Source organism: Scyliorhinus torazame, chromosome 16 (genome assembly GCF_047496885.1).
Source record: "Scyliorhinus torazame isolate Kashiwa2021f chromosome 16, sScyTor2.1, whole genome shotgun sequence".
NCBI classification, from domain to species: domain Eukaryota; kingdom Metazoa; phylum Chordata; class Chondrichthyes; order Carcharhiniformes; family Scyliorhinidae; genus Scyliorhinus; species Scyliorhinus torazame.
In genome coordinates this window covers 123,429,761-123,456,076 of record NC_092722.1, presented here as the reverse complement: position 1 = coordinate 123,456,076, position 26,316 = coordinate 123,429,761, and the positions used below count along the sequence as shown (strand labels likewise).

Below are 26,316 nucleotides of genomic sequence, written 5' to 3'. Positions count from 1 at the left end.
CTCCACAATTGCTGCACGTCATGACGTCACGACGTTCGTTGCGCCACTGCGCATGCGCAGTGCGATCTTGCGGTGGGCGCGCTTGCGCAGTGCGTCCCTCGTTGTGGCCGTTATTTTTGGCGCGCACCTGCGCGGGAGGCCGCGAAAAGCGCGGGAAGCGGCCGCTGTCGTCCGGGCCGTGGGGCGGGAAGAAATCGACGGCCTGGATGCGTTCAACGTCGTGGGCGGCCTGGCTTGCCGATTCGACGGCTGGGGACCCCCTCCGTGCCAACTCGGACGCCTGAAATCGGGCAAAACGGCAGGTAGCATTTTCATGGAGGACACAGGCTTCCACAGCAGACGCTAAGGTGAGGCTCTTTATTTTAAGAAGCTGCTGGCGTAGGCCACTAGAGGCAACGCCAAAAACAATCTGGTCCCTGATCATGGACTCTGTAGTGGTGCCGTAACCGCAGGACTGCGCTAGAATCCGGAGGTGCGTCAAAAAGGGTTGAAAAAGCTCCTCCTTACCTTGCAGGCGTTGCTGAAAGATGTATCTTTCGAAAGTTTCGTTTACTTCAGTTTGAAAGTGCTGGTCCAGTTTGAGGATGACCGTGTCATATTTGGCCTGGTTTTCGCCTTCTTCGAACACCAGTGAATTAAAGACATCGTTTGGGTGGGGGCTTGCGTAGAAGAGGAGCATTGCAATCTTCGAATCATCCGAGGCATTCTGTTTTTCGGTGGCACGGATGTACAGGTCAAATCGCTGCCTGTAGAGCTTCCAGTTGGTGCCTAGGTTCCCCGTGACTTGCATCGGCTGCGGTTTGCCGGTGTGGTCCATGTCCAGAATGGCAGGTTGGTAGGCAGGTATCGATCCACTCCTGTACCATGTGGTGTTGGGTGTTCTGACACACAGATGAGCCAACACAGTTGCATATGGTACAACGCTTCTTTATTTAAACTCACTATTTATAACTTGGTCTTTGCACTCTGCACGTGGGGGGCTCCCTGCTTGTGGTGTTTCAACAGCTCTTTCTTGTTTCCTTCTCCCCAGACCTACTGACCTCCAGGTGTCGTGCTCGTGCTTTTTATGTGGTTGGTGTTCTTGTCTGTGATTGGTTGTGGTGTTGTGTACTCTGATTTGCCTGTTAGTGTGTCCATCATGATGTGTGTGTTTGAATATCATGACACCAATGACAGCAGCATCGATGCAGCCACACTGACTGAGGTGTAGTAGCTGATTGGTCAGGAGGGATGGTCAGGAGGGATAGTATTGGATGAAGCAGTTGCATTGGGGTTGAACAGAGGTGTTGCAATGGTGACAGCAGGGGAGCAAGACGGGGACACAGAGAACAGGGGGCCTGAGTTCCTAATCCATTGTGACTTTCTTAATACAGCTGTGTTCAAAAAATGTAAACGGGACATAATATTCCAACATCATGATGGTACAGTGGTTATCACTGCTGCCGCACAACACCAGGGACCCAGATTCAATTCCAACCTTGGGTGACTGTGTGCAGTTTGCATGTTCTCCCTATATGTGCATGGGTTTCCTCCAGGTGCTCCGGTTTCTTCCCACAGTCCAAAGATGTGTAGGTTAGGTGGATTGGCCATGATAAATTGCCCCTTAGTGTCAAAACGATGAACAGGTTAGGTGGGTGAGGTACCCTCAATAATGATGTTTAGAGATTAAACTGTAAAGAAGGCTTTATTAGGCTAATAACTATGCTACAGATTTGGACGAGAGCTGACTGCTATACAGACCATGAGGCAGGCCTTTATGTATGGCTCCCAGATGGGCGGAGCCAGAGGCGGAGTCCCCAGGGTTCCAAGCCTGGTCTTAAAGCGGACATCACCTTACATGATGATAAGGCAGTAACCGTTCATCACATTCACCCCCTGTTTAAAAAGGAGTCCGGCGGGGGTGAAGTGCCATCATAGGTCCATCCGTCTCGGCGGCCGGATCGTCCTCCTCGATCTCCTCAGTTCGGGCGGTGGTGCGGCGGGCACGGACGTCCCGGTTGAGGGCACATCCGGGAGCACAGCGGTCGGAGCTTCGGTCCGGGTCGGGGCAGAGGAACTAGGCAGGGCCGGGGGTAGCCGAGCCGGGGCAGAGGAACTAGGCAGGGCCGGGGGTAGCGGAGCCGGCGCCGGCGGGGTGTGTAAAGGGGGGGCGCAAGGGGGGGCGCACGGTAGGAGCGCACCAACGGGTGGTAGGGCCAGAAGGGGGTGTGTTGTAGGGGGCGACGGGTCCTGCAGGGGAGCGGCGCGGGAAGGGGCGTCTGTGGTGGAGGATCCAGCGGGCGCCAGATCCCGGAGGGAAACCGTATCTTGCCTGCCGTCGGAGTACTCCACGTAGGCGTAACTGGGGTTGGCGTGGAGCAGTCGGACCTTTTCAACTAGGGGGTCCGTTTTATGGCTCCTCGCGTGCCTCCGGAGAAAAACAGGTCCCGGAGCCGTCAGCCAAGGTGGAAGCGAGACCCCGGAGGTAGACTTCCTGGGGAAGCGAAACAATCGCTCATGAGGGGTCTCATTTGTGACCGTGCAGAGGAGTGACCTAATGGAGTGTAGGGCATCGGGTAGGACCTCCTGCCAGCGGGTGGTTGGGAGATTTCTCGACCGCAGGGCCAGAAGGACAGCCTTCCACACGGTCGCATTCTCCCTCTCCACCTGCCCGTTTCCCCGTGGGTTATAGCTGGTTGTTCTGCTCGAGGCGATGCCTTTGCTGAGCAGATACTGACGCAGTTCATCGCTCATGAACGATGTACCCCGGTCGCTGTGGATACAAGCAGGGAAACCGAACAGGGTGAAGATGCTGTGCAGTGCCTTAATCACCGTGGCTGAGGTCATGTCGGTGCAGGGAATGGTGAATGGGAAACGGGAGAACTCATCGATCACGGTGAGGAAATAGGCATAACGGTTGGTGGACGGGAGGGGCCCCTTGAAGTCCACGCTCAGTCGCTCAAAGGGGCCCGAGGCCTTCACGAGCCGAACCTTGACTGGCCGATAGAAGTGCGGTTTGCACTCCGCACAGACCTGGCAGGCCCTGACCATGGCCTTGACCTCCTTGGTTGAGTAAGTTAGGTTGCGGGACTTGATGAAATGGACGAGCCAGGTAACCCCCGGGCGGCAGAGGTCATTGTGGATGGCTTGCAGGCGGTCCTCCTGCGCGTTGGCGCATGTGCCGCGGGACAGGGCATCTGGGGGCTCGTTGAGCTCCCCTGGACGATACTTGATATCGTACGAGTAGGTGGAGAGTTCGATCCTCCACCTCAAAATTTTATCGTTCTTTATTTTGCCCCGTTGCGTGTTATCGAACATATAGGCGACCGACCGTTGGTCGGTGACGAGGGTAAACCTCCTACCGGCGAGGTAGTGTCTCCAGCGCCGCACAGCCTCCACAATGGCTTGTGCCTCCTTTTCGACTGCAGAGTGTCGAATCTCGGAGGCGGTGAGGGTTCGGGAGAAGAACGCTACTGGTCTGCCTCCTTGATTGAGGGTAGCAGCCAGGGCGATGTCTGATGCATCGCTCTCTACCTGGAAAGGGATGGTTTCGTCCACCGCGTGCATGGCGGCCTTGATGATGTCGGCCTTGAGGCGGTTGAAGGCCGAGAGGGGAAAAGTGGTGGTCTTTAGGAGTGGGCGGGCTTTGTCCGCATACTTGGGGACCCACTGGGCGTAATAGGAGAAAAGCCCCAAGCACCGTTTGAGGGCCTTGAGGCTGCGGGGGAGAGGGAGTTCCTTAAGGGGGCGCATGCGGTCGGGGTCGGGACCTAGGACCCCGTCTTCCACAACATAGCCGAGGATGGCCAGCCGGGTGGTGTGGAAAACGCATTTGCCCTCATTATAGGTCAGGTTAAGGGCTCGGGCGGTCTGGAGGAACTTTTTGAGGTTAGCGTCATGGTCCTGCTGATCATGGCTGCAGATGGTGACATTGTCCAAGTACGGGTATGTAGCCCGCAAACCGTACTGGTCCACCATTTGGTCCATCGCCCTTTGAAAGACGGAGACCCCATTTGTGACACCAAAGGGGACCCTGGGGAAGTGGAAGAGCCGGCCGGCTGCTTCGAAGGCAGTATAGGGGCGGTCTTTTGGTCGGATGGGGAGCTGGTGGTAGGCAGATTTGAGGTCGACCGTGGAAAAGACTCGGTATTGGGCGATCCGATTTACCATTTCCGCGATGCGAGGAAGGGGGTACGCATCAAGCTGCGTGAATCGGTTTATGGTCTGGCTATAATCCACGACCATCCGTTTCTTCTCCCCGGACCGGACTACCACCACTTGCGCTCTCCAAGGGCTGTTGCTAGCCTCGATGACCCCCTCTCCCAGTAAACGCTGGACCTCTGACTTGATAAAAGCCATATCTTGGGCACTGTAGCGCCGGCTCCTGGTGGCGACGGGCTTACAGTCAGGAGTGAGGTTAGCGAATAGCGAGGGGGGTGCGACTTTCAGTGTCGCAAGGCAGCACACCGTAAGGGGGGGCAAGGGTCCGCCGAACTTCAGTGTCAGGCTTCGGTGGCTGCACTGGAAATCCAGTCCGAGCAGCAGGGGGGCACAGAGGTGAGGGAGGATATAAAACTTGAAACGGGTGTATTTGGCACCCTGGATCGAGAGATCCGCAATACAGTACCCCGTGATTTGTACCGAGTTGGACCCAGATGCGAGGGCTATGGTTTGGGATGCGGGATGGGTGCGTAGGGAGCAGCGCCTTACCGTTTCAGGGTGGATAAAGCTCTCCGTGCTCCCGGAGTCGAAGAGGCATGCAGTGTCGTGCCCGTTGACCTGGACCTGCATCATGGAGTCCTGCAGGTGTTTTGGCCGAGTTTGATCGAGGGTGATCACACCCAGTCGCGGGTAGTCGGAGTCGTAAAATGGCCGCTGCCGTTGGTCGCACGTGTCGGGTCGAGAAGATGGCCGCTCCCATGATTCGCACGAGGCTGATGACGCGTCAGAAGAGGACGTGTCGGGTCGGTGCGCAGCAGCATTGCGAGGCCTGCGGGCCTGGGAGCCCAATTTTCGGGCCGGCTGTTCTTTGTTTTCCTGGCCCCTGGGTCTGGCCAGGCAGACCCTCGCAAAGTGCCCTTTCTTCCCGCAGTCGCTGCAGTTCGCGGAGCGGGCTGGGCAGCGTGGGCATGGGTGCTGGCCCTGCCCGCAGAAGTAGCAAGGTGTGCCCCCATGGTGAGCGGGTCGCCGCATGGCGCAGGCCTGTAATACGGGCGAGTCTGAGGAAGTCCGGGGGGGGCTGGCAGAGCCCGCGGGGTACGTACCCAAGTTGTGTCGGGCCACCTCCAGCGAGGAGGCAAGCGTTAGCGTCTCCTGGAGGTCTTTTGCACCGTTTTCGAGCAGTCGCTGCCGGATGTAGGTCGAGCGGATGCCGGACACGAAAGAATCTCTGATGTGCAGGTTCATATGGACTTCCCCTGTCACATCCTGATGGTCACAGTCCCTGGCCAGCGCGGTGAGTTTCTCAACAAACTCGTCGAGCGATTCCCCCGAGCGCTGCCGGCAGGTAGAGAGCAGATGCCGGGCGTGCACCTCATTGACGGGTTTGACAAACCGCTTGCGGAGCAACTCAATCGCTTCCTCATAACTCGTCGCCTTTTCGAGCGTGGCGGAGATTCTGTGACTCACCCGGGCGTGGAGTAGACGCAGCTTGCATGGCCCCAGGATGGGAGTCTCTGCGGAGTCCAGGTAGGCCTCGAAGTAACGCAGCCAGTATTTAAAAATTTCCTTTGCCTCCGGCGTTCGTGCTTCCAGATTGAGCTTCTCTGGTTTTAGGCCTGCGTCCATCCTGAATCTAGTTTAGCCTAATAAATTGAGGTACCCTCAATAATGATGCTTAGAGATTAAACTGTAAAGAAGGCTTTATTAGGCTAATAACTATGCTACAGATTTGGACGAGAGCTGACTGCTATACAGACCATGAGGCAGGCCTTTATGTATGGCTCCCAGATGGGCGGAGCCAGAGGCGGAGTCCCCAGGGTTCCAAGCCTGGTCTTAAAGCGGACATCACCTTACATGATGATAAGGCAGTAACCGTTCATCACAGTGGGATTACGGGGATAGGGCTGCGCTGTGGGCCAGGGAGTGTGGACTCCCTGCTGGGAGATAAAGAATCTAGCCACTGATCCACTCATGGCTCCATTCCCACAGACCAATCACACCACTCATGCAGTAACAAGGGTATGTGTCAAATAATTCTAGGGCCCAGATAAACTAACAGTCATAAAATCATTGATGTTACACCACAAAAGGAGGTTATTTGACCCACCAAGATTGCACCAGAGCAATCCAGTTAGTCCCAATCTCTTGTTCTTCCCCAATATTTAGTTTCTTGTTAAAGAGTAACAGTTTTGTGGGTCACATGATTCCAATGAGCTAATCAGGCCACCAAACAGGAGATGAATATTGAATGCAGATTAAAGTTCCTCTGTGTATGGCTTGTTTGGCTGCCAGAATTAATTGTCATGATTACATACAAGCCACTCAACTTGTGAAATTGTTTTTGGAGGGATTTCGGTGCAAACACACATACACACTGATGGTCAGATCAACGGACCAATCAATACACACACAACATCACAGCCAATCACAAGCAAGAGCAGACACACTATAAAATGGGGAACACGACACTTCCCGCTCATTCAAGCAGGAGACAGCTCAGGGCACAGAGCTCACAGCAAGCCACTCAGACATTCACCATGTGCTGAGTGCCTCTCCAAGATAGTGTTAGGGCTGGGTCCACAGGTTAGAGGGTAATGAACGAACCACAGTAACCAGTATACAGATGTTAATATTGTTCGTAATAAAACTGAGTTGTACCTTCCGCAACCGTGTTGGTTCGTCTGTGTAGCAGAGCACCCAACACGACATGGTACCAGGCGTGTCGTAGTTGAGCACCATGTTGGCAATGTCATCGCTGATGCCCGGCCAGTATACAGCTTCTCGGGCCCTTCGCCTGCACTTCTCAACCCCGAGATGGCCTTCGTGTAGTTGGTCGAGGACCAGCATGCTGTGTGGAATCACAATCCGGACCAGCTTTAGGAGGACACCGTCAATGACGGCCAAGTCGTCTCAGACATTGTAGAATTGTGGGCACTGTCCTTTGAGCCACCCTCCTGTCATGTAGCGCATCACACGTTGTAGATGGGGGTCAGCCGCAGTCTCCCGGCGAATACGGGCCAGACTTGAATCATCAGCTGGCAGATTGGCTGATGTGAAGGCCATGACCTGACAGACGAACCCCTCCGAATCGGGCGGTGTGCTCACTGCTCTGGATAGGGCATCCGCAATGATGAGGTCCTTTCCCGGGGTGTAGACCAGTTGGAAGTCGTACATCCGGAGCTTGAGCAGGATCCGCTGGAGGTGAGGGGTCATCTCGTTCAGGTCCTTATGTATGATGCTGACCAGGGGACGATGGTCGGTTTCCACGGTGAACTGGGAGAGACCATACACGTAGTCGTGGAACTTATCTATTCCGGTTAACAAACCCAGGCACTCCTTCTCGATCTGCACATAGCGCTGCTCTGTGGGGGTCATGGCCCGCGAGGCATAGGCGGCCGGGGCCCATGATGCAGTTTCATCCTGTTGCAGGAGTACCGCCCCAATGCCGGACTGGCAGGCATCAGTCGAGATCTTTGTATCCCGAGAGGTGTCGAAGAACGCCAATACCGGGGCTGTGGTGAGCTTAATTTTGAGCTCCTCCCATTCCTTCTGGTGTGTGGGCAGCCACTGGAACTCCGTAGTCTTCTTCACTAGGTGGCGAAGAGCCGTTGTGTGGGAGGCAAGGTTGGGAATGAACTTCCCCAGGAAGTTGACCATGCCTAGAAAGCGTAGCACTGCTTTCCTGTCTGCCGGCTGCGGCATGGCTGTAATGGCGCTCACTTTGTCTGCATCCAGACGCACTCCTGACCGGGATATATGGTCCCCCAGAAACTTTAGCTCAGTTTGGCCAAAGGAACACTTGGCTCGGTTGAGGCGCAAGCCGTGTTCCCGTATCCGCGCAAAGACACGCTGGAGACGACTGATGTTCTCCTGTGATGTGGTGGACCAGATGATGATGTCGTCAACATAGACACGCACCCCTTCGATGCCCTCCATCATCTGTTCCATGATTCTGTGAAACACCTCGGATGCCGAGATGATGCCAAACGGCATTCTGTTATAGCAGAACCTGCCGAAAGGAGTGTTGAAGGTGCACAGCTTCCTGCTGGACTGATCCAGTTGGATCTGCCAAAAACCCTTCGAGGCATCAAGCTTTGTGAAAATTTTAGCCCAGGCCATTTCGCTCGTGATCTCCTTCCGTTTGGGTATGGGGTAGTGTTCCCTCATGATGGTCTTTCGGGTCGATGCAGATCCGGAGTTCGCGTGAGGGCTTTTTAACGCACACCATGGAGCTGACCCATGGCGTGTGCTCCGTGACCCAGGATAGCACTCCTTGGTCCTGGAGAATCTGCAGCTGCTGCTTGAGGCGGTCTTTGAGTGGTGCTGGGACTCTATGAGGTGCGTGAATGACCGGGGTGGCATCCGGTTTGAGCTGTATTCTGTAGGTATAGGGCAGTGTGCCCATGCCTTCGAATGCCTCCTGGTTGTGGGCGAGGAGCGAGTGGAGCTGTGCCCTAAATTCAGCATCCGTGAAGTCTGACGTGCCTTCTGGAGACAGAGCGTGTACCCGCTGAACGAGGTGGAGAACCTTGCATGCCTGTGCGCCTAGCAGGGAGTCCTTCGATGATCCAACAATCTCGAAGGACAGTGTGGCCGTGTACGCATTGTGCGTCACCTGGAGCTGGCAGGATCCCATGGCCGGGATAACGTTTCCGTTGTAGTCGACCATCTTACAACGGGATGGCTGAATTGGTGGTCTGACCTTCAAGGCGTAGAAGGCTGACCATGCTATCAGGTTGGCGGAGGCACCAGTGTCCAGACGGAATGTGATTGGTGATCGGTTGACCGTTAGGGTGGCACACCATTCATCACCCGGATTGACACTGTTCACTGGCATCGGCTGGTGGGTCCTGCTTGGAGACATCCGGTTCCTGTCGATGACCGCAACGCGGAAGGCTTCCCGGTCGTCTGTATCGCCGGTCTGTATATCGTCCGGGTATGACTCGGAGTATGGAGGCTGAATGGTCCGCACGTCCCTGCAAGGCTGTCGGAATTGGGGAGCGTTGGCAGGTTGAGCTGCTCGACAGCAGGCAACGTAGTGGCCCATCTTGCCACAGCGGAGGCATTGTCGGTTCTTTGCTGGACATTGCCGCTTTAAATGTGCGGAACCACAGTTGCTGCACGTCGTGACGTCATGGCGTTCGTTGCGCCATCGCGCATGCGCAGTTCGGTCTTGCGTAGAGCGCACCTGCGCGTCACATCCCTCTGCGTCAACGTCTCTTTTGGCGTGTACAAGTGCGGGAGGCCGCGAAAAGCGCGCAAAATGCCCGCCCTCGTCCAGGCCGCGGGCCGGGAGGAACTTGATGGACTGGACCCGCTCAGCCTCGTAGGACCCCTGCCTTGCCGATTTGGCCGCGTAGGACCCCTGCCGCGCCGATTCGGCCGCCTGGAATTGGGAGTAGCGGCTGGTCGCGTTTTCATTGAGGATGCAGGCTTCAATGGCGGTGGCTAGGGTGAGGCTTTTAATCTTGAGGAGCTGCTGGCGTAGGATGCCCGAGGTGACCCCAAAACTATCTGGTCCCGAATCATGGAATCGGAGGTGGCCTCGTAACCGCAGGACTGCACGAGGATACAAAGGTGTGTTAGGAAAGATTGAAAGGGCTCATCCTTACTCTGCAGGCGCTACTGGAAGAGGTACCTCTCGAAACTCTCATTTACCTCGACGCTGAAGTGTTGCTCAAGTTTGAGAAGGACCGTCTTGTACTTTGTCTTGACCTCACCTTCCGCGAACACCAGGGAGTTGTAGATGTGGATGGCATGTTGCCCTGCCGTGGAGAAGAGGAGGGCGATTTTCCTGGTGTCCGAAGCATTCTCCCTTTCTGTGGCTTCTAGGAAGAACTGGAAGCGCTGTTTAAACAACTTCCAGTTAACGCCGAGGTTTCCAGCGATTTGGAGCGGCTGCGGCGGGCTGATGGTGTCCATGGCGCAGGATGGTGGAGTCCTGAAGATGTGTAGGTAGGTCTCACAGTTGCTGGGTTCCAATCCTGGTACTATGTCGTGTTGGGTGCTCTGCTACACAGACGAACCAACATGGTTACGGAAGGTACAACTCAGTTTTATTACGAACAATATTAACATCTGTAAACTGGTTACTGTGGTTCGTTCATTACCCTCTAACCCGTGGACTCAGCCCTAGCACTATCTTGGAGAGGCACTCAGCACATGGTGAATGTCTGAGTGGCTTGCTGTGAGCTCTGTGCCCTGAGCTGTCTCCTGTTGGAATGAGCGGGACGTGTCGTGTTCCCCATTTTATAGTGTGTCTGCTCTTGCTTGTGATTGGCTGTGATGTTGCGTGTATATTGATTGGTCCGTTGATCTGTCCATCAGTGTGTATGTGTGTTTGCACCATGATGTTTATCTGAATATCATGACAGAGATCAGTTACTCTGAGACACTGTGACTGCTGGAAGATGTGCACCAGATTGGGTGAAAGCTTCTTTCTGGAATTGTAGCCAGCGGCACGCGGTACAATGCTTATTCTGTACTCTAAGCTTTGCCAAAGGCACATGTGTTGATCCTTGATCAAAACTAAATTTTTTAAAAAATCATTGTACCATATGGGAGATATAGTGCTTATTGAGATGGGGTGAAAATACACTGCACACTGCAAGATGTGACTTAGAACATAGAACATACAGTGCAGAAGGAGGCCATTCGCGCCATCAAGTCTGCACCGACCCACTTAAGCCCTTACTTCCACCTTATCCCCATAACCCAATAACCCTACCTAACCACTATTTTGGACACAAAGGGCAATTTACCATGGCCAATCCACCTAACCTGCACGTCTTTGGACTGTGGGAGGAAACCGGAGCACTCGGAGCAAACCCACGCACACACGGCGAGAACGTGCAGACTCCTCACAGACTGTGTCCCAGCGGGGAATCGAACCTGGGACCCTGGCGCTGTGAAGCTACTGTGCTGCCCTACACTTGCAGCAGTGTTCACATCAGGTCATACAGGACTGGCATATTTTGCTGCTATGGTGGTTTAGAAGGGACAACTGTGAGACGGTGCAGTAAACTTTGTACAGGGCACTTGTTCATTTTTCTTGTTTTAATGAAAGTCACTCTGATTCCTTGTTAGTGGCCCTGACAATACCTCAAGCTCACCAGTCTGGGGCTGCAAGTGTCCTTGCTGACAATTTAATGTTTCTGGTTTTGTGTTCCCTGCCCTTCTCACCATGTAAACATTATTTCGCATGTTTAATTTCTAATACAGCCAGGTGGAATGGATAACAAAGGATCAGGATCCCAGATCATTGGTCTTAGCAGGGGGCGTGGTGGGGCGGGTATTCTGAAACTGTTCACTCCCTTCACACTGATGTCCCTGACCCTGGCATTGGCGATGGTGCCAGGGCTCAGGCAGGGTGGGTAGGGTGTGCTACCCCAACCCCATTCCAGCGACTGAGCAGCCTGACTCGAATTTCCAGATGTTGGTGTTACCGACACTGGGATCAATTTATCCTGGAAAAGTAATTGAAGCATCTCCTGCCAGTGGATTCCTGGTGAGAATATGGGGAATGTGGTAAAGAGGCAAAGGTGAGATTAATCAAACAGGTTGGGCTTGTTGATTGCTTCTGTGTTTGTGAGCAGGTCCATGTTGTCAATAAGATCATATATATAGTATCATATAATCTCCATGGAGATCTGGGACGTTATAAACAACTCTTGTTTTGGCACCATTTTCCCTGGAGTAAAACAATGATGGTTAGGTTCAGTTTCTATTCTCACACTCAGGATATAAATTATCTGGAAATGAGAACACATCGAGCACTGTTCATCGACAACTCGCCGGTGGAGCTAAAGTTGAAGAAGGAATTTGGCTTTCGATCAGCGTTATGAGGTAAATTTCATTGGCATTCTGTGTGTTAGACGATTAGGCATGTAGACTAGCGGACAAGGAGCTTGTTTTCTGAAATACAATAGTATAAATTACACGGGAGTTAAAACACGAGAGTGGGATTATTTGTCACAGTGAGTGGAGACTTTGTCACAAGAGAGGAGGGGGAGTGGCGTTTTTGATTAGGGAGAACATCACGGCAGTACTTAGAGGGGATATATCCGAGGGTTCGCCCACTGAGTCTATATGGGCGGAACTGAAAAATAAGAAGGGAGAGATCACCTTGATAGGACTGTACTACAGGCCCCCAAATAGTCAGCGGGAAATTGAGGAGCAAATATGTCAGGAGATTACAGATAGCTGCAAGAAAAATAGGTTGGTAATAGTAGGGGACTTCAACTTTCCCAACATTGACTGGGACAGCCATAGCATTAGGGGCTTGGATGGAGGGAAATTTGTTGAGTGTATTCAGGAGGAATTTCTCATTCAGTATGTGGATGGACTGACTAGAGAGGGGGCAAAACTTGACCTCGTCTTGGGAAATAAGGAAGGGCAAGTGACAGAAGTGTTAGTGAGGGATCACTTTGGGACAAGTGACCATAACTCCATTAGTTTTAAGATAGCTATGGAGAATGATAGGTCTGGCCCAAGAGTTAAAATTCTTAATTGGGGCAAGGCCAATTTTGATGGTACCAGACAGGAACTTTCAGAGGTAGATTGGGGGAGACTGTTGGCAGGCAAAGGGTCGGCTGGTAAATGGGAGGCTTTTAAAAATGTGTTAACCAGGGTTCAGGGTAAGCACATTCCCTTTAGAGTGAAGGGCAAGGCTGGTAGAAGTAGGGAACCCTGGATGACTCGAGATATTGAGACTCTGGTCAAAAAGAAGAAGGAGGCATATGACGTACATAAACAACTGGGATCAAGTGGATCCCTTAAAGAGTATAGAGATTGTCAAAATAGAGTTAAGAGGGAAATCAGGAGGGCAAAAAGGGGACATGAAATTGCTTTGGTAAATAATGCAAAGGAGAATCCAAAGAGCTTCTACAGTTGGTGGAAATGTTGGGTGGGCAGCATCGTCAGATGTGCTGGAGGATAGTTGGGTTTGATCAGGGTGATAGTCAGGTAGTAGGGGGTAGTTCCATTGGGCTGTGATGTAGTCAGGGGTTGGTGAGTTGTTAGGTGGGTGATATGATGTCAGTAGTGCTGTTAAAAGGTACTGGACTTGGTTTTTAATCCGTTTAGCATTTCCTCGGCAACTATCCAGATAAGTACTGAGGAAATATCCACAATCTCTGAATTTTACTCAGGATCAGAGACGTTCCCAGAGGGTTCCGGTGAGCATAGGTCCACACATAGGTCCACACGTCAGGACTTTCACAGGATCTTGACACACGTCCACAGTCATCCGTCCGTTCTCCAACGACCCATAGAGCAGCAGATTTGTCCCCACAGTGATCTGGGATCGAGATGAATAATCCAAATAATTTATTGAAACAACCTTGGACCTCCTGTCCAGACCAAATAGTCAAAGATGGACCATCCATTGTTTAAATTTTTCACTGCTAATTGTCAACTGATGAAATAAATTCTGCGAGCTGGAATGATCTCAAATCTGTTTTAACTTACAATGAGTAATTCCTCCCACTCCTCAGGACCCTCCCCAAATGTGTCCAACTGTGAGTTAAAGGTGGAGACTTTGGATACTCGGCAATTGCATTTTCCCAGTTGCTCAATCAGGTGTTTCCATTTATCTACATTTAAGTTCAATTCTTAAAACTAAAAATTACTTTTCAATGATAAAATTAGATGATTATGACAATATGCAAGTTACCGCTTCAAAAATTAGAATAGATTGTCATGACATGTCCTTCACAAATCTCCTTTTAATCAGCTTAAACTATTCCATGTCACTCACTGGGTCGGATATTGACTGGGGTGGGTTGTGTGAGTGGAGAGTCACGGGTTTTGGGAACAGGAATATTTGTGCATTTGTGTTGTTGAACAGGAATCCTGCCCAGCGGCGGGCCTGATCGACAAATTAGTTTCTCTGCCAGACTGACCACGTTGGAGGAGACCAGAGCTTCCGGAGGATGTACAGTGCCAGCTGTTGTGTTAATAGGAGCATCAGTGGGTGTGGATCCCCCATAGGCCCCTACCTCAGAGATCCCATCCTCAGGAGTGGTCAGGGTGCTGATCCAATCGTAATCACGGAGCAAGAGATTGGAGTCTGACAATGGAGTGGGATCTGATGCCGGGTGTTGAGTGAGATGCCAATTAGCAGCAAGTGTGGGAGAGAAACAACCGTTGATTGGAGGAGTAACGAGCAGTAGGAAGTTGAGTGACAGGTGCATGAGTCTGAGCACCGCGGTGCGTGACAGCGGTTCGAGAGCAGCAGCTGCTCACTGAAACACAGTCCGAGTGGGAGAGACGGTTACTTGACCTGTTGGCAGGTCAGCAGTCTGAGTATCAGGAATGGCCTGGCTGCTGAGACCATGACCCTGGTGGGACCGGGTGACAAAGATGCTCATGTGCGAGTGGGGCGAGAGGATTTGTGAAGAGGGGCTGCTGACTGAGTGGCTCTCTCAGGGTCAGGAGTTCACTGATATAGCTGTTAGCAGCAAATGTTCTCAAAGCATAGCAATCAAACTTTTGTAATTAGCTTTTTATTGTGTTCCTAAAAACAGAGTATTTAAATTATATTCAAATGTACAAATGAGTGGGCAGCAAATTACTTGCCCTGTGAGCATCTCATGATCAAAAATATGGGGTCTTGGGGTCACTCACCCCCAGTCACTCACTCCCACCCCCACCCCCACAGACACACTCAGTTACTCCCAATTATTCACTAATACATACACATTTACTCAGTGCCCCACCCACATGCACACACTCACTCCCAATCACTCACTAACACACAGTTACTCACTTACTCACCACCCCACCCACATGCGCACACACACTCAGTCACTCACTCCCACATACACACACATGTTCAGTTACTCACTGCCACATATACACACAAACACACACACAAAATCAATCACTCCCACACACACACCGCTCAGTTACTCACTGCCACATATACACACACAGTCACTCACACCAGCACACACTCACTCACACACTCCCTCACACACACAAACATGCTCAGTTACTCAATGCCACACACACGCTGAGTCAATCATTCACTCCCAAACACTCACTCAGTTACTCACTCATTGACTCATTCACACACACATTATTCAGTCACTCAATCAATCAATCTTTCCCCACACCCAGTCGATCACCTTCCTGGTCCTGCAAATATGACAAGATTTCCTCCTCCCTGGCCTCGCCATACCTGTCTCCCAGGGCTCCAGCCTGAGATACCTTCCCTTCTCTCACACACCAGCCTTCAGAGCACTGTTTGCTGCTCTACCAATCAGAGGCTGTTTATCCCCTATTTGCTGCTGATACGTTCACCAGTCAGCCTATCAGCAGCAAAGATGGGAGAGAAACAATAATGATTGGAGGAGCAGCTCCAAGCAGAATTTTGCAGTGAAAGTCTGCTGGTTGACAGGAATTTTGAGAACTCCGGAAAGAGGCTTCACGGGCCACAGTCAACCTGCAGGCCTTACCTTGGACAAACCTGCATTAAACAAGTGTCATAAACAATAATTCTCTTGTAATTTCAGTGTTCAGAGCCACCAGTAAGACCCAGTACTGGAATATAAATTAAATGCCATAATACCATATGGTACTGTAAATTGCTAATTATCCTTACTCTGTCATCTAGTGTTAACCAAAGGCCCGGGTTAAAAATAATTCCATGGAAAAATAGTTCATTATCAGCAAGTTGCAAATGGATCATGAAAGATTTTTTTTCTCTTGCAGTAACACACAGAAAGATTTGTTGAAAGTGGAGCTCGATCAGCTTCAATGCCACTTCACGTGGGCTCCACAGAGAGAATACATTGACCTGGACGATACGAAGCAAAGATTACAAGATTCAATAGATCTTGATCTGAAATATCAAGCCAGGTCTTACAACCAACTCGCTTTTTTAAACTGTCTGCAAGGAAACTATGAGGAGGCGATTCAAAACTTAAAGGAAGCTGTAAAGGTTCTGAGGGAGAATCATGAAGATGAATTTGATAAAAGAATCATCATCACCTATGGAAACTATGCGTGGGTATATTATCACATGGGACAACTGACAGAGGCTCAGTCCTACCTCGACAAACTGGAGAGGATCTGTAAACAATTTCCTGATGCCTCTCGGTACACAGCAATGATACCTGAAGTAGACGGGGAGAAGGGTTGGTCACTGTTGAAATATGACATTCAACACTATAAAGAGGCAATGGAATGTTTTGAAACGGCTCTGGAGGAAGATCCAAGTAACATTGATTGGAACGTTGGATATGCGATTGTCCTGTCTCGTCTGGAAGGGCTTTCTGGTGTCACTGAGAGTGTTGACTCAAGTCAATCAGTGAAGCAATGGAGACGTGTGCTTGTGCTCGATCCCAATGACGCTGAAGCAATGGTGCAGTTGGCTCTGAAGCTCCGAGTCTTCGAGCAATATGAGGAAGCAGACACATTAGTTAAACAAGCACTGGAGAAGTCCCCTGATCTTCCCTATGTGCTCCGTTATGCAGCAAAATTTTACAGATGTGCAGGAGATATCGAAAAAGCCCTGACGCTGCTGGACAAAGCATTAAAAATGACACCTAAATCTACATTCTTATACCATCAGAAAGGTCAGTGTTACAAAAAACAAATATGCCTTCTGAAAAAGAATCCAGGCAGCCGGGATCCTAGAAATCCTGATTTTGAAAAGAAAACTAGGTTAGTCAAAAACTGCAAAGAATGTTTTAAAAAAGCAATTGAGCTCAAGCAATCATGTATTATTGCAAAACTGGATTATGCAAAAACCTATTCATTAAATGAAGAATATGATGAAGCAGCGAAGATCTACAGCAGCCTACTGGAATTGGAAAACACTTGTCCAGAAAATAAGCAAGAGATACGTTTACATGCTGCGCTATTTCAACTGTATCACAAACATTCAGAAGCAAATGCTATAAACTATTTTCTGGAAGGATTAAAAATCAAATGTGACTCAACAGCACGGAAAAGGTGCCACAACCATTTGGAGACCATAGTAGAGAGACAACTTCGCAAGAACCAATGGAACAACAAGGTCTTTTGCATTCGTGGGTTGATGTATCTGCTGGATGGAAAGGAGAGTGAAGCTATTGAATGCTTTGAAAAGATTTTGAAGTTTCCTCATGGCGATGAAGAATAGCGATGTAGTCTTTCTCTAAATTATCCATTTCTATCTGTGCCATCGCTCAGTTTCCAGCTAAAATTACACACGGCGTATACTCTCTGAGATAGAGACAGCTTTCGTCGGGTAATTTTTCACTTGAATTCTTCTGACATTTTCTTTCAAATGAGCATTTTACTTGGGAGTATGAGTTTCCAATAATAATCTTCTACTAATTGTTCTAAATGTGTGTGCTTCATTCAGGGATATTGACAATATTGGTGAAATAACCTTTGTTGACATTTTGCTGTGTACAAAGAAACGATATCCTGTGGGTTTGGGGGATTAGAATTATTGAATGAATTGGATATAGGTCATCTTCTGAAGATCCAAATGTAGGAATTAGGAGCAGGGATAGGCCATTCAGCCCCTCAGGCCTGTTCTGCCATTCAATAAGACGACAGCCTGATTGTGGCCTGAACTCCATGGGCGGAATTCTCCGGTCTTCGATGCCAAAATCGCGTTTGGCAATCGGCCAGAGAATACCCGTTGGCGCCGATATCAGGGGCGTCGCTGCTTTGGTGATGCTCCGCCCCCTCCAAAACGGCAAGCTCACAGAGTATGCCACGCGCCGCCGGGACAGCCTCAGAACCAGAGCCTCCCCCCGATGCTCCGTCCCTGATGGGCCGACTTTCCAACGGCGTCAGTCGAATGTCGTATTTCTTTCCGGAAACTCGCGTGGCGGCTACAGACTAAGTTCAGCGTTACCACAGTTGGGGGGGGAGCCGATCCGTGGGCAGGGGGGGCTTTGGCGGAGGCTTGGGCACTGGTGGGGGGTGGTCCAGGGGTGGCGAGCCTGGCCAAAGGGGAGGTCACTATTTGGCAGACTGAGTCCGCGTGCAGCCGGCACCATGTTGGACGGCGCGGCTGCTGCAGGCCGCCCCCGTGTGCATGCGGGACCATGGACCCGGCAATTCTCCAGCCATAACTGCAGCTAGAGCCTCAGGCTCTACGATGCTCTGCTAGCCCCCCACCAGACAGAGGATCAGTGGCTATTGTGCTGTTTTTTCGGTCATAAAACGCCGCCGTTCCCACGCCGGGGTCAGTACTTAGTCTCAGAATTGTAGAATCCAGCCCCATATTCCACCTACCCTGATAATCTTTGACTCGCTTTCCCGTCAAGAATCGATCTATTGCTGCCATAAAAATAATATTTACCAAGCCTCATCGATCCCTGGTGAAGCGAGATCCAACGATATACAGCTCTCTGAGAGAAAAAAAATCCTTTACTCCATATTAACTATCCCTTATATTTAAACTGTGTCACCTCATTCTAGTCTCTCTCTCAAGGGGAACCATCCTTTCAGCATATTCACCCAGTCAAGTCCCATCAAAATCTTATATGTTTAATTAAGTTCACCTCTCAATCTTTTAAACTCCAATAGATACAGGAGGAATAGGTACTCTGACAAAGAGTCACCCTGACTCGAAACATTAGCTGTTCTCTCTCCACAGATACTGACAGACCAGCTGAGATTTTCCACATTTTCTGGTTATCTTGTTGAGCAGCCTCTCAACTGCTTGCAATGTAATTATGTCCTTTCTTAAATCAGGACACCAAACTGTTCCCGGTATTCTGGTTGTGGCCTCATCAGTGCTGATCTGTACAGATGTGTGAAATCATCCCTCCTTTAATGTATTCTATTCCTCGGCAATAAGCAGTAACTTCCTAATCACTTGCTTTTTCTGCGCACTAACTGTTCCTGATTCATGTACCGGGACACCCAGATCCCTCTATACCTCCGGTTTCTTCAACCTCCCTCTGTATAAATAATTTACTGCATATCAGTTCTTGCTGCCCAAGTGAACATGTTCATATTTTCTCACATTATACTCCCTCTGCCGCTCATTGAATCTGTCCATATACCTTTGCAGACTCCTTGGCCAGAATTTTCCAACCATTCATGCCAGCGGATTCTCCTGGTTCCGATCTCGCTGGGGATTTCAATGGCTCATCGGCCCCTCCATGGGGGAACCCGCTGAGGGTGGGCTGGAAAATTCCGACCCTTATGTCACCCTCACAACTTATATTTCAACCTATTTTTGTGCCGCCTGCAAATTTAACAAGCACACATTCAGGCCCTTCATTCAAGTCATTTCTATTAATTTTGAATAGTTCAGGCCCCAGCACTGATTCCTGCGGCAATCCACTCGTCACATCTTGCCAACCTAAAAAAGACCCAATTATGCTACTTTCTGCTCCCATTGAGCTGACCAATCCTCTATTCACTATCTGAACTGCAGTTCAACTAAAGGAACTGATTTTAAGACACTAACAAGTAGTTTATGTCACCCTGTTTATGACACAAAAACTCACCTGTTATAACCTGCCTGCTTACCACTGGCTGAGGACTAATGGCAATCCCACAATCCTTAGGGGGTATGAGCTTCCCCAATGAGGGGGGCAGAGAAATCATAAACAGATTCCCTGCATAAATAGAGCTGGCCAGTTTGGCACCAGCTAGAGAGGAGTGAGCAGCGAGGGAGTTGCTGCTGCTCCTGTTGTGTATATATATGTTATTGTAAATCATCTCTATCCAATTCTGATGTAACCGATTCAACTAGGAGATAGACGGACGTGATTTAATGGGAAAAAAAGAGTCCCATTTTGGCTGCGTTTACCGGGGTGTTTCTTGACTGCATTGCCGAGCATGACCCCACTATCAAATGGGACTCTGGTCTTTTTTGGCCTCGGTGAGGAACGCCCAGCCAAGACCGCACTTACCTTTATTTCCTGCACTGATAAGCATTTTTAAATGCAATCCCGATCTCCCCAATCTCTGGATCCCCCACCATGGCCTCTGGACACACCCAACCCCCCAACTTACCTTTTATGGGGTCCGAGTGACTCCCTTACCCCCCCCCCCCCCCCCTCTCACCCCCCTCACAAGGGCCGGGCACCCTAGGCCAATTCCTGGCATTTCCAACCTGGCACCTGTGCACCTTGGAACTGTGCACCTTGGAATTGCGCCAACTGATACTGGTCTACACAAATGTGGCCCATGGAGGTGGGATGAGGGGGAACTTCTCCCAGGCACTGGCGTTCAATCCCGGACCTTGGGAGAATTCGGCACATACATCTTTAAGTGAGCCGAACAGCTCACTTAAATATGTGAACCTAGATCCCGCCTAGTGGGGGAGCAGATCTAGATCACGACATCTCGGGAGATCTCGTTAGATCTCACGAGGCATCCCAAGCGTCACAAATCTCACGAGACGCCTCTCGCTAGTTTTATCGGCCTTGTCGCATCCTGAGTCGGATGTGATAATGCCGCTCGAGCGGGCCCGTAAATCAATGTCCAAAGATAAGGAAAGTCGTTATAGACACAGATGACTTTCGGCTGCTTTTCCCTTTTAGGTTGAGAGCTGACTAGTGGTTATTTAAATGTGGATCACCACATCTCAGGCAAGGGCGAAAGTTGAGAAAGTGGGACCTTCATGAATAACCTCAGTCGATATGGGAATTGTACTTCTGGCTTTGCTCTGTATCACAAACCAGCCGTCCAGCCAACTGAGCTAAACAGGCCCCCTCTCCAAATATAGATGACACATACGTGTTTTAAAATGATCACTATCTGTTCAGTGTGTTTTAACAGCAATTTATATGAAACAATATTGCGGGTGTTACAATAAATTTCAGTGTACTCTGAGTGTGTATTTTATGGTGTTTTTATGATAATAATGGTGTAATAACAATATCCAATCCAGCCACAGAGGGTATAACAAATCACTCTGCCACCCGATCTTCCACTTGCTGCCTCTTCAGAGAAACGTTCCCCATTGTCCATCTGTGACAGTGGAGAAAGGGCCAACAATCACTGCAGACTCTTCAGATAAATTAACAGCTCGATTCTGTTGCTGTGAGGATTTGCTGACTGACGATCAGACTCCCATCCAGAGCGTTCATTCAGATCTCAGCCTCTGTCACTGGGAGTCTCGCTGTCCTGTAACTTGTCAGCTTCACCAACCCTCCATCAAACCATCCGAGTCCCTCATTGGCCAACACAGAGCAGCCTGGACAATACACGGGAAAGACCATTTTCTACAGACTGTACCATCTCACTGAGGGGGAAAGCAGTAACTGGGGGAAGTCTAAAGGATATAAAAATGGGTTAAAGAGGCTGAAAAATAATTACATTCAATGGTTGCTGATATTGATTTTTTTTTTAAACAGAGATAGCAATTCTCAATGTATAATCTAAGTTTGAATGTTAAAATAACCAATGAAATGAAACTGTGGCTAAGATTTGTATTATTGTCCTTGGTGAATGAGGACAGTTAGCCTGGTACAGAATATGATGAGGAAAAAATCAGCAAAATAATTTCTGGTGGTCGGTAATGTTCATGGTCACTTGCTACCATTGGGAAAACAACATTTTACACATTCCATTTTTAAAAATATACTTTTAGTGGAGTTTTTCCACTTTTACAAATAATGCAACAAAACCTCAAAAAGCTGGTACAGGAGGGCGGCATGTGGCGCAGTGGTTAGCACTGAGACTGCGGCGCTGAGGACATGGGTTCGAATCCCGGCCCTGGGTCACTGTCCGTGTGGAGTTTGCACATTCACCCCATGTCTGCATGGGTTTCACCCCCACAACCCAAAGATGTGCAGGTTAGGTGGATTGGCCACACTAAATTGCCCCTTAATTGGAAAAAAAAACTTTGGTACTCTAAATTTATAAAACAAAACTGGTACAGTGCAGGAAAAATGCTTCTGTAAACATCTGTACCCAAAAAAGAGAATACGCCAACACACTTAATTCTTAGATTTAATGTCTACCACCATACAATATAAAAAACACGGATAAAATAAAGAATAAGGGAGAAGAGGAAAAGGCCATCCAAACATGGCAAACTGATGCACACCTTGACATACAACAAAGTCAAAATAGTGCCACATAACTTATTGAAATCCTTGTAGGATCAAGTCCAACATAGTAGAACCTCGAAATTTGAGATATGGGGTCCCATAATCTCTGGAATGCATCCGATTTAGATCAACGTAGGCAAGTTAGGAACGCCATTATAATTTTATGTGAGGGATACGTATCACTGATCCAGGAGCAAAGGATTTTCTTCTGTATCGCAAAGGTTAGGATATTGTGCTGCCTTTCATCATTAATGTCAGACACATCGAGGATACAGCAAGATCAAATCTCTGTCTCAAGCTGAGTGTTTTATGCAGACAGTATAATATTTTGAAGTTAATCTCCTTTGCTCTATTACAGGCTGAAATGTTCTTGGCATCTTCCCATATATTACCCCAGGCCTCCATCAATATTCACTGCAAGGCTTCTTTCCCAAGATTGCAGTCTATCAATTATACTCCCACAGGATCTAGAACACCAAGTGTCATAAAACTTGCCAATTAACTGCTTAGCTTTTGCAGAAATCAGGATTTTATTCCACCGGGGAGACTGAAAAGTCAAGACGCATTGTTGCCTTACTACGGATAAAGTTTCTACGTTGCAGATATTTTAAAAAGGAGTGTCTCAGGATGTCATATTGTTGGCCTACCTGCTCAAACAATGACAAGAATGCAGCAGAACACGTCACCCATTCTTCAAATGTCTCTACCTCGCCAGATACCAAATCCATGGTGGGAAATCCGGGTTGAGAGAGAGAGCAGGAATTAATTTAGATCTCCCTTCTTGCTGACTGACCATCCTCCATACTCTAAGAAGTTTGATTATTATACAATTCTCATTCTTGGCAGACTGTAGAGGGTTCCATCACTGCTACGCCACTACTGGGCCGATATCTGGGGTTTGAGTATCTGTGTGTGTCTCTCTCCAGCTGGCACTGAAACTTCAGAGGCCAGGGGATGCCGCACTGGGACACCTCCACGGAAGAGAGCACTGAATCAAGCCTGCCGTTTATCCCTAACGGGCAGCCTGAGGCTTATATCACACAGATATCCAGACCCCCACCAGTGCCCAGGTGATTCTCTCTCTTGCCGGTGGTACAACACCCACCCGCTTCCTACTTCGCTGGAGTAGCTTTCCCAAGAGAGAGAATAGGACACTGCTGTTTATTACCTAACCAGCTGCCTGTCCTGAGTGAACGAGTTCGAATCGTTCAAGATGACCCTAGATTCTCGACCCCGGAATTAAGGTGAGGAATATCTTAACAATGACTTGGTCAGAGATCGCTGGTGAGAGATTGAAGAATTGAAACGACTCCAATTATCAGCAAATCGAGGTTTATTGCAAAACCCAGGTCAAAATCATCAAACAGAAGAAATTATAATAAAATCTTAAACTCTAACACAAACTAAGTCTATTCAGGAAATACTATAACGGACACAACGTAAAATTTTATTGTTACACAATTTTAGCAATGGCACAAAATACAAATCAAGCCCCCTGCCCCAAAGCCTCAACCACTATCAAGGTCAAGGGAGTTTCGCAAGCTGCTGCAGGGTATTTACGGTCACAGGCTGCGAGAGGTCAAGTCGAAGGTGGAGAGGTCAAGCCAACAGACCCTCAATCGAAACGCAGCCCCTTTTATATCCGTTTTACCTGGCTTTTTCCTGTGTTCGGCCAGCCCCTTTTGCATTGAATCCATAAGGTTTAAAGTTCCCGCTGGTCCTGCCCCCTTTGAGCCGGTCAGACCTGTCAAGATGGGAGTACCTCCCCTAGGTCCGCCTCCAGTCTGCTTTTTGAGATAACGAGATTGAGCTCCCTTGTGAAGATTTTCAAAGTCTTCCATCTGCTCCGGAGATCGCTGCTATGTTGATGGGGGTGTTGATTGGATTCTGCTCTGGTGGAGGCAAAGTCATTTACATCTGCATGGGGCTATGACCATCCCATTGTCCTGCTTGCAGGCAGGCCCCTTTGTATTACCATGCCCCTTTGTCTCTGTGTTTAATCTTATCTAGTTGTCTGGCTCCTTCTTCCTTGGAGCGCCTGGGGGGGGAGGGTTTGTAAATACCTATGCCCCATCTCAGCTCAGCGGACCAAGCCTGCTGGGAAATTTGGTTACGTTCCTTTGGCTGAAAAGTGTCCAGTTTACAGTCTCTGGGTTTTATTCCTGGGCAGTCCAAAAAGGGCCGAATTGCCCGAAAATCTTACAGATGCCCCTTCGATACGTCCCTACCTGCTTGGACCGTATCGACACAGGTGAAGGGCAATCATTTCCTTTTGTGTGGACCGTAGGCACCCCCTCAACAACATGCGAAACTACAAGTCCCAAGACAGTTCCCTTAATCTAGGCTACCCCTAATTTCATTGAAAGGGAAAGACAAGACCATACTTAATTTAAACACACAGTAACATACACACATTTCACCGGAACCCCAAACGTAAGGGTCCCTGTACATATATCACAATCAAATAACTGAAACCCGCGAATCCATACAACTATTTACATTTGAATTTCTTTATTACACTAAGGATCCTCTTTTCTGGGCTGCACTTCGCTTCTTCCCAAAAGCCCGTTGAAGGCTCTTCATTTTCCTCCGTCGTCGATACCTGCAGCTAAGAGATTCAGTACAACTGAGGCGACAGCATAATGTACCCCCTGGTACAACATTTTCTTTGTGGGGACAAACACTAAACCATTCTCAGGCCTCCTGGTGGTGATCGGACAGTTGTGAGGGTCGATTGGTTGGGCTGTGGGCAGGGGTCTCTTTACCTGACCCTTTGGGAAAGGAGAGGCAAGGGGCAGTCCGGACCCCCGGGAGGGGGAGGTCTGGCCCGAGCCGTTGGTCCAAACAGGTGAACAGCCCCAGTATAGCGGGGTCCAGTTTTAATTTGGCCACCCGGAGACGGGTGGCATTGTATATAGCATTCCCCCCCTGTTAGTTCTAATTAGTGTTTAGTGGTGTGTGGGTTATTTAGGATCATGGGATCACAGAAGCGCATAATGCAGTGATATAATGAATGAGAAGCAGGCACTAGGACCCTAGTGGAGCCGGGCTGTGGACACAGAACCACAGACAGGCTGCGGCAATTTCATGTCGATTTCCCAACTTCAAAGCGGGAGCTGCTGCCGCCGCCGGATGGCAGCAGGCACTAGGACCCTGATGGAGCCGGGCTGTGGACACAGAATCACAAGACAGGCTGCGGCAATTTCATGTCAATTTCCCAACTTCAAAGCGGGAGCTGCTGCTGCCGCTGGATAGAAGCCATGCACTTTAAGGTAGGTAGTTCTGTAGAGGCAAGGATGTGTTTTGTCTGTTTTACAGATGGGGCACCCGACGATGTGGAGCTTGCTGATGATCTTGGCGATGGTGGGCCGGGAGAACTCCGCAGAGGCGAGACAGAAGAGTCCTTCGTCTATGGGTGCTCTGGCAGCAGAGCCCCTCTTGTCACTACCGGACAGGGAGACCAGGTGGCCACAGAGCAGACCCGCTTAAAGGGTCGGGGGCTCTTTTGCAGTACGATGCATGTATCCATGTCTGACGCTCCTTAACCTTCACTGCGGTGTTGGTCGTCAGTAGAATCTGGAATGGAGTCTCAAACCTTGGGTGTCGGTTGGTGGGGAATCAACAGGCTTGGTATCTCTTGAAACATAGGCAGTTACTTGCACACAAGTATCTGATAGTGCTGCCTGTTTTGCAGCTTCATCTGCCCTACAATTCCTATTTAAATTTCGTCATTATATCCTGTGTGGGCCTGACATTTTAAAATTGTCAATTGCTTTGGGGTCTGAATTGCCCGTAAAGGATTGTCGATTAATTCTGCATTTTTAATAGTGGAGCCTGATGATGGTAGAAATCCCCTGAATTTCCAAATCTGTCCAGAATCATGGGCCACTCCAAAAGCATACCTTATATCCGTATAAATATTTACGGTCTTGCCAGTGGCTAATATACAGGCTCGTACAAGGGCAAACAATTCAGCTTGTTGAGCTGAAAAATTATCTCAAAGGGTGGCTGCCTCTATGGTTTCATGGGGTGACACAATAGCATAGCCAGAGCAGCGTTTTCCTTCCTGATTTCTGAGCACTGAGCCATCTACAAAATATGTTAACTCTGGGTTGGTCAGGGGTACCTCGCTGAGGTCTGCGCGTGGCTTAGT

General features: G+C 49.5%; 2 protein-coding genes across 2 annotated transcripts in view; both read left to right on the top strand.

Annotated features, from left to right (window-relative positions):
- Window positions 1–14,502: 14,502 nt before the first annotated feature.
- On the top strand, window positions 14,503–17,269 carry LOC140392289 (interferon-induced protein with tetratricopeptide repeats 1-like). The gene is made up of 2 exons (XM_072477607.1): window positions 14,503–14,633; window positions 15,856–17,269. The coding sequence occupies exons 1-2, from the start codon at window positions 14,503–14,505 to the stop codon at window positions 17,267–17,269; spliced, it is 1,545 nt and encodes a 514-aa protein (XP_072333708.1).
- An 8,077-nt stretch (window positions 17,270–25,346) lies between these two features.
- The window catches only part of LOC140393033 (interferon-induced protein with tetratricopeptide repeats 5-like), a 50,646-nt gene continuing 49,676 nt past the window's right edge, over window positions 25,347–26,316 (top strand). The window contains exon 1 of the transcript XR_011935469.1: window positions 25,347–25,435. The gene's annotated coding sequence lies outside the window, so the exon portion shown is untranslated. The remainder of the gene's footprint in view (window positions 25,436–26,316) is intronic.